This window comes from Mobula hypostoma, chromosome 5, assembly GCF_963921235.1.
Source record: "Mobula hypostoma chromosome 5, sMobHyp1.1, whole genome shotgun sequence".
Lineage (NCBI taxonomy): Eukaryota > Metazoa > Chordata > Chondrichthyes > Myliobatiformes > Myliobatidae > Mobula > Mobula hypostoma.
Genome location: NC_086101.1, coordinates 33684615 through 33697456, shown reverse-complemented (window position 1 = coordinate 33697456; position 12842 = coordinate 33684615). Strand labels below are relative to the sequence as shown.

Here is a 12842-nt window from a genome sequence, read left to right as displayed (position 1 = left end):
CCTCCCGCCTCCTGCCCCTCCACTCCCCATCCTCATCCTACCCATCCATATTCCAGCTCTCCCTCTGCTCCGCCATTCCCTTTCCCAACACCTCCTTCTGTTCTCCCTCACCCCATCCCCGTCCCCACCTCCCTCTCGCTCTCAACCTTCCTTCCTCTCAACAGCAATCTCTCCCTCCCCTACCCCTCACACCTCCCTCCCTCCCTCCCTGCCCACTAAACTGTTTGGTCCGTTGCCCAGGTTTCGTCTCCGGGCAACACCTGCTTGTGACGTCATACTGGAGTGATTGGCTGACGGTGGATACATCTGATTGGCTGGGATCGGCAGTGTGTGATTGGTTGACAATGAATGCACGTGATTGGTTAGCCGCGGGCTTCCGATGTATCGTTGTGAACAGCTGGCGGTGGCCGGGCTCCGCGCAGCGGGTAAGGGCGGGGACCGGGGGATGGCCGCTCGGAGTGGGAGCGGGGTTGGAGTGGGAGTCGGGGGCGGGGCTACCCTCCGTGGAGCCACTGTTGCCTTAGTCTCCTTCGCGGCCGCGCTGTGCTGTCTGTGGACTGAAGGTAAAGCTGGGTCCAGGGCGGCGAGGAAACTGATGCCGCTCTGTTGTCGCCTGCGCACAGCAAGGTCCCACAAACGGCACTGGTGGTGCGCCAGGCGGATCCAGGCCGGACTCCCCGCCCAGTGTGTGCACCTATCCGCCTGTCGTTTGGGACTCACCAAAGACACTGCACGATGCGGTGTGAGGTTCCCTCGGAATCTGCGCGGCGCCGGCGGCGCACAGCATGGTCACCTGTATTTTGTGCTCCTTTCTGCAGCTGAGGTTGGGGTTGATGATCGGGGAGGTGCCGGATCACTCGGCGACTGACTGTGTCCATGTTGTTTTTCCCAGTTCTGCACAGAGCCTTCACCTTCCACAGCCACAGGCCTGCTGCGAGCATGGAGAGAAACCTTCAGCTGGTCAGGAATATCGTTCCACCACTAGTCGCAGACAAGCATAAAGGACAGGATGGGAAGATTGGAGTGGTCGGAGGTTCTCGTGAGTACGTGCAGAAAAGCTCCGCTCTCTTGGTTGTTGGTGTTGGATGAAGCCTTTGGAAGTCTCAATTGTTTGAGTCAGATCCCCTAGGTGTGCAGTGCAGAGCTGGTCTGACAACTCCGAACTCGGGGCAGACCACGGGCTGGGGCAGGGGTGTTCCGAGTGAGTGACGGACCCTGGCAGTCTGTGAGGGGGAGCCAGGCCTTGTGGATGTGATGGCTCTTTACAGGCACGTCCAATTCTAAACTTCCGGAGTGAAACTGTAGGTGATAGAAATATTAATCAGGAGGCTTGGGTAATGTTTCTTTCAGAGCTACGATGAATTCTGACCACATTTTCTTCCACCTACTGCAGATACACTGGAGCGCCCTACTTTGCTGCAATCACCAGCCTTAAAGTGGTGGGTGTCCCTCAGAGACTGACAGGTGCTGCTGAAGCTGTTTGTTAAAGTGTCAGAGCTCGCGTTGGGTTTGTCGTCCTTGTAGCTGTGTGCTCCAGGGTTTATGGCAGTGTTACAGGTATCTGGTCATCTGTGGATGCGGGGGCATGGTTGATGTTTTCAGCTGAGACCCGACCCTGTATTTGATGCTGCTCAGTTGACTGAGTTCCTCCAGCATCTACGATACCCAGCAGGTCAGGCAGCACCTATGGAAATGAATAAACAGTCGATGTTTCGGGCCAAGACTCCTTCGCCAGTCCGTAGATGCTGCCTGACCCACTGAGTTCCTCGGCTATTTTGTGTGTGTTGCTCTGGATTTCCAGCACCTGCAGAATCTCTTGTGTTTATGATTTACAAACCCCTGTCTCTCGAGGTTTGGCAGAGCCTGGATCAGACTGGGATGGAGGCAGAGAGAAAGACACCCACACACTCTTACCTGCCGACTTATTTATGGTGCAGACTCTTTCGGGCTTGTATTGTACCCTGGGCAGTTGTAAGATGTTGGTGGTCAGAGCTGTAATAATCATGACTTTTTCAGTGCATCACAGGGCCGCCAGCTTCCCATTCCCACCCTTCCATGGGTTCACTTCCATGAAGGAGGTTCCATTCCTGCAGATGCAGAACACATGCAGTGGTTTTTGCAAACACTTTCCCTTCTGCCCTTTAATCCCTCCCTCTCTTAAATCACCGTCTCTGGGTATCAGTTCCTCATCCATGGAAACAATTTCTCCAGCTTCTCCGGTTTAGCCCAGGCATGGGAATTCTCCAACCCCTCTGTGACATTTACATGCTTGCTGGTGCCAGAGGACCAGAAGTAGATGCAGTTTTCTATAGTGGCACACTAGAATTGTCCTGCTCCTATCTAGATTTCCCTTGACAAACCCCAGTGTGTGTGTGTGTATCTCTATCTCTATCTCGCCGCACCACATTTTGTTGTACAGGTCCCCTTGGCACCCGAGTGACAAAGTACCTGGTTCAGCAGCAGCTGGGGGTGTGCATTCCACTCCTTGTATCATGTTCATCAGAGGGCCCCCAGAGGCGACTCTTGGTTTTGGGGGTGGGGGAGAGCAACTGTCAGGCTCACAGACCCCCCCCCCACCCCTCCCAATCTATAGTATGGGCTGGGCAGTGTGAGACTGTTGCGGCTCTCTGAATGGGGAGGAGTGGGGTTCTGTGCGTGGGAAAGTGGGGTAGAGAGGTGTGTGTCCTTGTCTGGGGAGGGGTGGGTCTGTGTCCGCCTGTGTGGGGAGGGAGATGCGTTGGGAGGGGTATGCCCATGTCCGCGTGCGTGTGTGTGTGTTGGGGGGGTGGGGAGAGGTGTGCAGCATTTCTGTGCGTGAGGGGAGAAAGCGTGTTGTGTTTGTGTGTGGAGAAGGGTGTGTGTGTGGTGGATGGTGTGTAAGTGGACGTGGGGAAGAGGGTGTGTGTCCATGTTAGAACATAGAACAGTACAGGAACAGGCTCTTCACCCACAAAGCTATGCTGAACCAAATAAATTAGTAATCAAATGGTCAACCGAACTAATCCTTTCTGACTGCACAATGTGCATATCATTCCCTGTTCCACAATACGTGCACCGCTCTAAACATCTCTGAAAAGTCCTTGACGTTTCTTCCTCTACCACCACCTCAGGCAGCACATTCCAGGCACCCACTGTTCCGTGTTTTTTTAATAAAACACTTCCCTTCACATCTCCTTTGAAATTACCACCTCTCATCGTAAATGTATGCTGTCTGGTATCAGACATTTCAACCCTGGGAGAATGAGACTGTGTGCCTGTCACAACCTTTCAGATCTCCCCTCGGCCTCTTCTACTCCCGAGAAAACGACCCGAGTTTGTCTAACCTCTCATTACAGCACATGGCGTCTAGTCCACATAGCGTGCTGGAGAACCTCTTGTGCACCCTCCCAAAGCCTCAACATCCTTCCTATCATGGGATGATCTTAACTGAATGGAATACAGCAGAGGCAGCCCAACTAGAGGTTTATAAAGCTGCAACATAACTTCCTGACATTTGAACTCTGTGTCTCCACTAATAAGGGCAAGCATACCACATGCCTTCTTAACCACCCGATCAACTGAGGGCTCCATCATCCCTCTGCTCACCAACACTGATAAGGGTCTTGCCTTCGATAGTGTACTGTCTGTTTACATTTGACCTACCCAGGTGCAACAGGGGAGGGGTGTCTCTGTGTATGGGGAAAGACGAGTTTATGGGGGGGGGGAATGTGTGCCCTATCATCTGACTCTCCTTGTTGCAGGGCGCTGACCTCTCGCACGTGTTCTGCACCGTGGACGCTGCCCCGGCCATTAAATCCTACAGTCCCAACATCATCGTTCACCCAGTACTGTGAGTCAGGACCGCGCCCTGGACTGCCTGTGGGTGGGGGATGGTGGGGAAGAGAGTACGCACAGGGATGGGTGAATGTTCCGGTGTGGTGGGGATGACAGGAACGTGAGGGTGGAGGTGGGCCAGAGGCAGGGGAGCGGAGATTCTGGGTGAGGGTGGAAGGGGTACTAGTGTGTGGGTGGAAGGAGGGAGGGGCGATGGGGCCGGTGGTGAGAACGTTTGGGAGAAGCAGTGCAGGGAGGTGCGGGAGGGGGTGAGGTCTGGGAGCGGTAGAAGGGGGTGGTGGGGTTGGAGGGAGGGGTAGTAGAGGTGAGTGCATGTGGGGGGACAGTGGAAGGGTGCGTTGCTGGAGCAGGGCAGAGGGAGGGGTGGGGGGAGTGGGGTGGAGAGGGAAACGGACGGTGGAACGGAGCGGTGATGGAGGTGGTCTGTCGGTAGGGATGGTCAGACGGCAGCGGAGGAGGTGCGGAAGTGGTTCCCGGCCCTACACTCCATGGTGATCGGCCCAGGGCTGGGCAGGGAAGAGAAGGTGCTGCAGAATACCAAGGTCAGTGTGCGAACGGGAGCGGCTCTGTCTGTGAGGTGTGTGTGGGACACCCACTGGGTCAGAATCTCACTACGCTTAATGCCGGGCAGACGTCACGGGCGTGAGCCCAACCACAGGAAGGTGCAGGCACCACCTGTCCCTGAATGTGGAGCCTGGGGCAGGGAGGGAGGGAGGGATTGACTGGTCTGTATCGGCCCTTGTGCTGGGGCAGTGCGAGTAGGAACCAGCCACTCTGCTCGGTCTTCTCCATCACTGGATAAGATCTGTCTTGGTACAACTCTTCTTTCCTGCTCCACTTTCAGTTCCCCACACTTCTACTGACAACAAATGGGGGTGTTATTCTTGGGTTTTCCAGTCAGCTGCCCTTCCTGCTATCTGGAATTTGGGATGGTTGCCAGGCGGGCTATCAGCTCCATAGCGGGAGAAAGCTGTTGGCTCTCCACTCTGCCTCTTATCATCTTGTCATCTCTCATCTTCTTTGCTCCAAGCACGAGCTCACTCAACCTCTCCTCATTAAAATGCTCTCCAATCCGGGCAGCATCCTGGTAAACACTCTCTACACCCTCTCTAAAGCATCCACGTCTTTCCTGTAGTGGATTACAATTATAATCAAATGCCTAACTAAGTCGATCCCTTCTGTCCACACTATGTCCATGTCCCTCCATTCTCTGCACATCCGTGCTTCTATCCAACAGTTGCTTGAATGCTTCTTTTGGCCTCCCCCCACCACCATGGTAATGCATTCCAGGCACCCACCTCTGTGTATTTAAAACAAAAAGGAACTTGCACCACACATCTCCGGTACACCTACCTCCTCGCACCTAGGATGCAGCCTTCTGGTTCTATACGCTACAACCTGGGGAAAAGATGCTAGCTATCTACTCTATCTATGTCTCTCATAAATTTATAAACCTCTGTCGAGTCTCTCCTCACCCCCTGCGAACTCAACTCGTGTTTGTCCACCCTTCCTATAGCTTATCCTTCTAATCCAGGCAGCATCCCAGTGAGCCTCTTCTGCACCCTCTCCAAAACCTCCACACCCTTCCTACAGTCAAGTGACCAGGACTAAATGAAATACTCCAGATGCAGCCTAACCAGAGTTTTAAAGCTGCAACATAACTTGCTGACTCTTGAATTCAATAATGGAGAGTTGTGTCCTTGAACAAGGCGCATAACCACACATTGCTCTGCGACGACACTGGTGCCAAGCTGTATCGGCCCTTGCCCTTGCCTTGGACAACATTGGTGTCGTAGAGAGGGCAGACTTGCAGCATGGGCAACTGCTGGTCTTCCATACAACCTTGCCCAGGCCTGCACCCTGGAGAGAGAAGACTTTCCAGGCGCAGATCCATGGTCTCGCAAGACTAACGGATGCCTTAATCTAATGGAGAGTATGCCATATGCCTCAGTGTCCGGGTGGGAACAAGTTTGGTGACGTCAGGCCTGGAGGCCTGTCTTGTAAGGCCCTCATTGCCACCAGCTCCTATCCAGGCTGAGATCTGGGAGATCCACATGGAGATCAGCATCGTTCCACATGGCCTAAATGTGACATTTTCACATGGAAATATTCAGTGAATCTTAAATCAAAATGCTCCCTCGGTATCAGAATGTTGCAAATCTGACAGGAGAAAGGGGATGGAGAGAACGTCGAACTTGCTCACACAAGAGAGGGGTCAAGACAAGGAGCAGCGACAGGATTAAGGGAAAAGCTGGATGAGCACAGGAGTAATGGGGAAGGGTGGGAGGGGGCTGTTGTGGAGCAGGAACAGTGGCCTGTTTCTGTGCTGTGGGCATCCATTAGTCTTCTCTCTCCAGGGCGCAGGCCTGGGAAAGGTTGAATGGAAGACCAGCAGTTGCCCATGCTGCAAGTCTCCCCTTTCCACGCCACCAATGTTGTCCAAGGGAAGGGCATTAGGACCCATACAGCTTGGCACCAGTGTTGTCGCAGAGCAATGTGTGGTTAAGTGCCTTGCTCAAGGACGTTGCCTTAGCTGGGGCTCGAACTCACAACCTTCAGGTTGCTAGTCCAGTGCCTTAACCACTTGGCCACGTGCCCACACTGCTGTGGGCAGTGTGTGGGAGGAAGCTGCCCTGGTGTGGGTTACTGAATGTGTATTACTTTCCCTGCAGGAAATAATCCGTCAGAGCAGAGCCCAGGGAATGCCACTGGTGATCGATGCCGTGAGTACCTCTGGACATCGAGGGTTATGAGGAAAGGGTGGGGGAAATAGTTTCCAGGCATCCTGATGTACAGCGGAGTGGGCAACCAACAACTGTTTCCTGTGTAACATCACCTCGGGACATGCTGTTTCATGGCCAGTGAGCTGCTTTGGTGGTTAGTCAGTGCCAGAGAGTCTTAAACCCTGCAGCCTCAGAAACGGGTTCAATTCCACTGCTGTCTGTCAGGAGTTGGTATGTTCTCCCTGTGACTTCATTGGTTTCTTCCGAGTGCTCCAGTTCCCCTCTCATTTCAGAGATGTATGGGTTGGTTAGTAGGCTAATTGGTTACATGGAGGTAATTGGGCCAGAAGAGCCTGTTACAGTGCTGTATCTCTAAAATAAATCTTTAAAATTAAAAAAAAACAGCTACCAGATTCAGTACTGGTTGGGGATACATCAGGTTTGGGCCATACTGTCCTCTCTTTCAGAGGGATTTTTATCAGCCGCTGGCCAGTTTAGTGTTTCACCCACCAAGAGTACAGGACTCCCTCGGTCCTGCTCCTCGAGGAAACCTCACACTGAGCCAGGGACGTGGGTTTGACAACTGGGGAACTTAAAATCAAGCCAGTATCAGACTGTCCCCTATCCCTTTCAGCCCCAGTGGCATGACTGCCTCATCTTCCTCCCAGGGACAATAAATGGGGCATTGGCAGGACACCCGCACCCTGCGAATGAACTCCAGCTTCTGCAGGAGATGGCACATTGAGTGGATTTCCTTGTGCTGATCTCTCTGTTTGCTGTAACTCCTGTGTTCTGGGTCCTCTGCCTTCCAGGACGGACTGTGGGTTGTCGTACAAGATCTGTCACTGATCCAAGGATACACCAGGGCCATCCTGACGCCGAACGTTGTCGAGTTTGGCAGACTGTACCAGGCGGTGGTGAGTCTCTGACTTTGCCGAGCAGTATGGAACCTTCAGTGTGTTGAACTGGAATTGTGTTAAACTTGGACAGTGTCGTGTCTGGCTCTGCCTTAATGTGATTTACCCCCTTTGAGAACGAGGTACAAGCCACACTCAACATTTTAGTTCCCTTCTGCAATCGTGTTTTGAATGGTCCATGGACACTACTTTGCTACTTTTTTGCATTATTTATTTATTGTAAATTTTGTATCTTGCATCATACTACTGCCGAAAAACAACAAATATCATGACTTATGTTGGGCACGTGGCCAAGTGGTTAAGGCATTCGTCTAGTGACCTGAAGGTCACTAGTTCGAGCCTGAGCTGTGGCAGCGTGTTTGTGTCTTTGAGCAAGGCACTGAATCACACATTGCTCCAGTGTCTGTGTGAGCAGTGGCACCCCGCACAGACTTCCAATCTGCACCTTGTAAGGCATGAAGATGCCCGACGCAGGCCTGTCCTGGTCTGAGTCGACGTTCCCTCCTCTCTCCCCTACGCAGGTGATAATAGACCTGACTCTGATTTGGTCGTCTCTTGCAGAGGATCAGTAAACAAAGGCACAGTGAATCGAGCAGCTGTCATCTGGGGCACTCTCCCCGACAGCAGCGGACTCGGCAAGATTTTGCAACAATGTCTGGACATTTGAGAAGCAAAATGTGGGTGCATGGGGGAGGGCGTGGACACCCTAGACTCTGGCCTATAGCCCAAAACTGAGGGGGCTCTGTCAGGGTTGAGTCGACCATACTGAGCAAGGAGCAACTCTGTTCTCGATCCTTGATCCTTAAGGAGTTTCATCTATCCGTGTGTCCGTGTATTTTATGGCAATGGTTGAGTCTGGTTTGAGGAAAATATCCAAATGCTCAGACAAGGTCTAATTGGGTTAGTGAGGGTTGGGCGAGATTAATGTGATTGATATCCAAAGTTCTGTGAGCTCTCTGAGGACAGTGGTTCTCTTTGTTTAGTTGAAGAGCCCTGTGGATGCGAAGGATTATCAAGGGACACTGCTCCAACTCAGCCAAGCCCTTGGCAATGTCACCATTGTCCAGAAAGGGAAGATAGATCTGATATCAGATGGAACAACAGGTAGGCTTCATTGCAGAAACATCTTACACAGGGCTCACTGGCTTGTGCATCCGGGATTTATCCTGCACTCTGATCTCTGCACTGTCCCAGTTTCAGCCTCTGACAGGTCTCGACTTCCTCCGTTAGAGACTGAGAACAGAACATGCCTGAGTGTTGGTGCCACAGCTGCGGATAAGTTTGTCCTGGCTGATGTCCAGCATCAGGTTTCAATGGTGGGGGTGGTGTCTGTGGGCAGGGGTCAGAGGTGCACACGTTTCTGATGGGTCCCCTGGAAGTGTGAACAAAGCTGTATAAATTCAGACAGTCTGAGTTCCACAGTAACTCATTTAGGACCAGAGATGGGGCCCAGCCATGTCTGACAGTGCAATAGCAGTGATGCTCTGGGAAACAGAGTCCACCTCCCACACCCTTTCTCTCGTTCCATTTCTCTAGTTTCCCCCTCCTGCGCTAGTGACTGCCACGTTCCCCCTCCTGCGGTACTGGCTGCCACATTCTACCCACTGTGAGGGACAACTTTTCAATTCGTTCAACCTGCCCTGCCGGGAAATGACATGGTAAACACCAAATATCTGAGACACGAGAGAGTCTGCAAATGCTTGTTAATCTTGAGCAACACACACACACAAAGTGCTGTTGGAATCCAGCAGGTCAGGCAGCATCAAGCGGGGGGGGGGGGGGGCGCTCGGGGAATAAACAGTGGACATTTCAGGCCAAGTCCCTCTTTCAGGATTGGAAAGGAAGGGGGCAGAGGCCAGAAGAAGGTGGGTGGAGGGGAAAGAGTACAAGTTGATGGGTGAGAACAGATGAAGGGAAGGTGGGTGGGTGGGGGAAGATGTGACAAGCTGGGAGGGGAGAGGTAAAGGACTGAAGAAAAAGGAGTAATAGGAGACAATGGAACATGGAATAAAGGGGAAGTAGGAGGGGAACCAGAGGGAGGTGGTGGGTAGGTCAAGTTTCATCAGGTTGGAGGCTACCCAGATGGAATACAAGGTGGTGCTCTTCCAACCTGAGTTTGGACTCGTGGCAATAGAAGATATTCCCCCTTCCCTTCAAGTCTTGATCTGAAATGTTGACTGTTTATTTCCCACCATAGACACTGCCTGACCTGCTGAGTTCCTCCAGCTTGTATGTTACCAAATACCTTGGACATTTGTCCATATGAACACAGTATAAAACACTGTCTTATCTGGTCAGACGGTTTTGTAGATCACATGTTGGGAACCTATTTCCATTAAGTATTGGTCATTGCCCACGTGCCCGTAGGGGTTTAAAACCTAATCAGGTTATTGAAACAGCACTGCCCTGAAGATGAGCCTAACCAGAGCCCCCTTGCCGTTGCAGTGCTGGAGTGTTCCCTGGAGGGCAGTGGCCGGAGGTGTGGTGGTCAGGGAGACCTTCTGTCTGGATCCCTGGGCGTGCTGGCCCACTGGGCATTTTCTGCTGGGACGGACAAAACTAATGGGTAAGAACGTGCAATGTCCAGAATCTGATTGATACAGCCACTGCTGGGTATTAATAGTGTGTTATAAGTCAGTAGTGTAGAACACCATAAACTCCCAGCAATTTTATTCGTACCTGACTTGGGCTTGGATTGAGTGGGTGATTTACTGGCTGGAAATAGAGGGCAATGGGGAAAACGAACCATTCCAGCTGTAAGAGGAACAGCGGCCAGGATGGGTGAAATGGATGAGCGAAAGACCGTGGTTTGGTGGGGAGGGGTTGTTTTTAAACAGTGAGCTGTCATCTGGGACATATTCACAAATAGTGGGGATCAGATTCAGGAGAAAAGGCTGGAGTTTAAATCTTGTAGGGTAGTAGGAGACTGGGGTATGGTTGGTCAGTACAAGAACGATCTGAGCAGAGAATTCATTGCCACAACCCTCACCTGTTGAACAGCATCTCCTTTCTCCACACCCCCACCATTTCCAGGTTAAACCCCACCCTCATTGCTTCATTTGGAGCGTGCGCGCTGACGAGGCAGTGCAACTACCAGGCATTCCAGAAACACCGCCGCTCGATGTCTACATCAGACATGATTGAAGAGATCGCCACCGCCTTCCACAAACTCTTTGAGAGCTGATGAGAGGCAGCAGTTTCAAGTTGCACCAGAAGGCCAGTTGGGCCAATTGCTCACACCCTGCAACAGTTTCCATGAAGTAATGGGGTAGAGTTCAGTTTATTTTTCTGAAGATTTAACCAGAGGCTGATGGGTGCTGTTTGAGCTGTGGTTACCATGGATTGCAATCTTCTATTGGACAGGGACAGAGGTGACTGGTATAGTTCAGGGGAAGAGATATCCAACATTCTAAATCATACTGCTGTAAGTTTCTTTCCTTGGGCTGATTTACTGGACAAATTTGTTTTCTAAATAAAAAGTTTACCTCACTTGTGCTTTGACACTACGATGGTTTGAAGAGTTGTTCTTTGGGGGAAGGGAGTAAAACTGAGGCCCTACGGTTCTGAACAAGAGTGAGATACTTCGACCAACTAATGTAGACTCAGACACAAGGCATTTAGGCAAGTTACAGGGGAGTTAGCCTAGATTGGCTGAAGGGCCCATTGCAATTCTGTATGACTATAAACATTACCTGGTTGTCATTTGCAATAATATAACCAGTTTTCTCACTAGCAGTGATTTTCAACTTTATATTCACTGAAATCAGAAAACCATCCAGACCGCGCTTGAACACTAACTCCTGCCCAGATTTCTAGTTGCTGCAGGAAGAGGCTTTGCCTCTTCACTCTTTTGGTAGCATACAGTTCTTGACCTGGGACGACTTGTGCCACTGAGCCCAGGGCCCCTCTGATATCCTCCTGTTGTTCATACTCTTTCCTATATTTATCCAATTCCCTTTAATACTAAATCTATTTACACTGTTCTTTCATGAAGCTCAGTGCCAATCACAACTGGCAAAGTTTAAAAAGACCTGACTGTTGCTGTTTCCAGTCACCCTTGCCCTACTGCCCTACCTGCTGCTCCCTCCCTCCCTCTACACTCCTGAACTAGCGTAAGACACACATTCATTAGATTATAGGATGAATGGACTTGTAGTTCTCCTGTCATTCCTGCTTAGCAAAATATTGAGTGCATGTTGCCCAGGAAACAGATGTCAGCTGGATTCAGAATGTAGTCAGAGAGCAGAGCTCCCTTGAAGATGAGAACAGCTTTACAAATATGAACAGTGGAAACACCGGGTTCCACTGAAGAGACCACCTACTGTACCTTTTCTTCAAACTGCTAACTGCAAACTGTGGAAGTAATGCACAGAACCCATTCCGTGGTGCTGGGTTTTGCCCGTGATGTAGTGTCTCACTGGCAGGGCAGACACAATGACAACGTGAGTAAAATCCGACAACAGACTCATCTCAGCGCCATGCTTAAAATAAACACATTTACTTACCCCGTGAATGTGCAGTGTTGCTACTGAATGTTAGATGAACAAGAAAATGTAAAATGTCAAGACATACAGCATAGAAACTAACTCACTGTTGCTAACCCGGATGTCTATCCAAGCTAGTTGCATCAGCCTGTGTTTAGCCCAGATCCCCCCTCCTCCACATGACTGTCCAACTGTCTTTTAATCATCAGAATTGTACCTGCTTCTACTGCCAGTTCAATATACACTACTATAGCTTATAACTAATCACATGTTAAACTGAATTAACTTCTATGCCTTAGGCTGCACATGAAAATAACTGATTCCAAAATCCTACGCCATAAGATACTAAAAATAAAATTGTTTACAAGTTAGTACTTTGTATTATTGAGCAAAATGGAAATGTATGGATCCTCAATTAGCTTTATTTGTCATGTGTGCATTGAAACAGTGAAATGAGTCTTGCTGGGCTGCCCATATGTATCCTGGCAGCAGCAAAGCATGTCCACCACTCACACGTCTTTGGAATGTGGGAGGAAACTGGAGCACCCAGAGGAAACCATGCAGTCACAAGCAGAAAAGGGAATCAGTGGTTATTGGTTTGTAATAGTGTTACGTTAACTGCTATGCTACAATGTTGCCTTCCAGTTATGGATTCCCCTACCCAGGAAGGCTGACCATTCACCTTATCCATGCCCCTCATGATTTTATATATCACTTTTCACAAGAGTTTAAAAGTTTCTTCCACCTCACTCCCCTTTCTCTATCAGCAGAGATTGACAACTTGACTGCAGGGTTGGGGTAAATGCGGCAGTGACTGAGGCACTCCTGATGGCCACACGCAGAAATAGCTGCATCTTTATACAAGTACAAATCTTCAGTCTATG

The 12842-nt window shown here is 50.6% G+C and overlaps 1 protein-coding gene across 2 annotated transcripts; it reads left to right on the top strand.

The window, feature by feature from the left end:
* The first annotated feature begins 350 nt into the window (after positions 1-350).
* Positions 351-10971, top strand: naxd (NAD(P)HX dehydratase). Of its 2 annotated transcripts, none has more exons than XM_063047500.1 (10): positions 351-425; positions 893-1043; positions 1394-1439; positions 3741-3829; positions 4268-4376; positions 6507-6557; positions 7370-7474; positions 8458-8578; positions 9920-10040; positions 10508-10971. In XM_063047500.1, the coding sequence occupies exons 1-10, from the start codon at positions 380-382 to the stop codon at positions 10656-10658; spliced, it is 990 nt and encodes a 329-aa protein (XP_062903570.1). In that variant the 5' UTR covers positions 351-379; the 3' UTR covers positions 10659-10971. The 2 variants fall into 2 exon arrangements, with proteins under 2 accessions (XP_062903570.1, XP_062903569.1); XM_063047499.1 differs by lacking the exon at positions 351-425 and adding an exon at positions 446-563.
* The last annotated feature ends 1871 nt before the right edge of the window (positions 10972-12842 follow it).

Bases quoted from the DNA above. Each gene is read 5' to 3' on its own strand.
- naxd (XM_063047499.1), top strand. From the start codon at position 446: ATGGCCGCTCGGAGTGGGAGCGGGGTTGGAGTGGGAGTCGGGGGCGGG. The intron at 1,044-1,393 runs GTACGTGCAGAA...CACCTACTGCAG, and splicing joins GTGGTCGGAGGTTCTCGTGA to ATACACTGGAGCGCCCTACT. The intron at 10,041-10,507 runs GTAAGAACGTGC...CACCATTTCCAG, and splicing joins GGGACGGACAAAACTAATGG to GTTAAACCCCACCCTCATTG.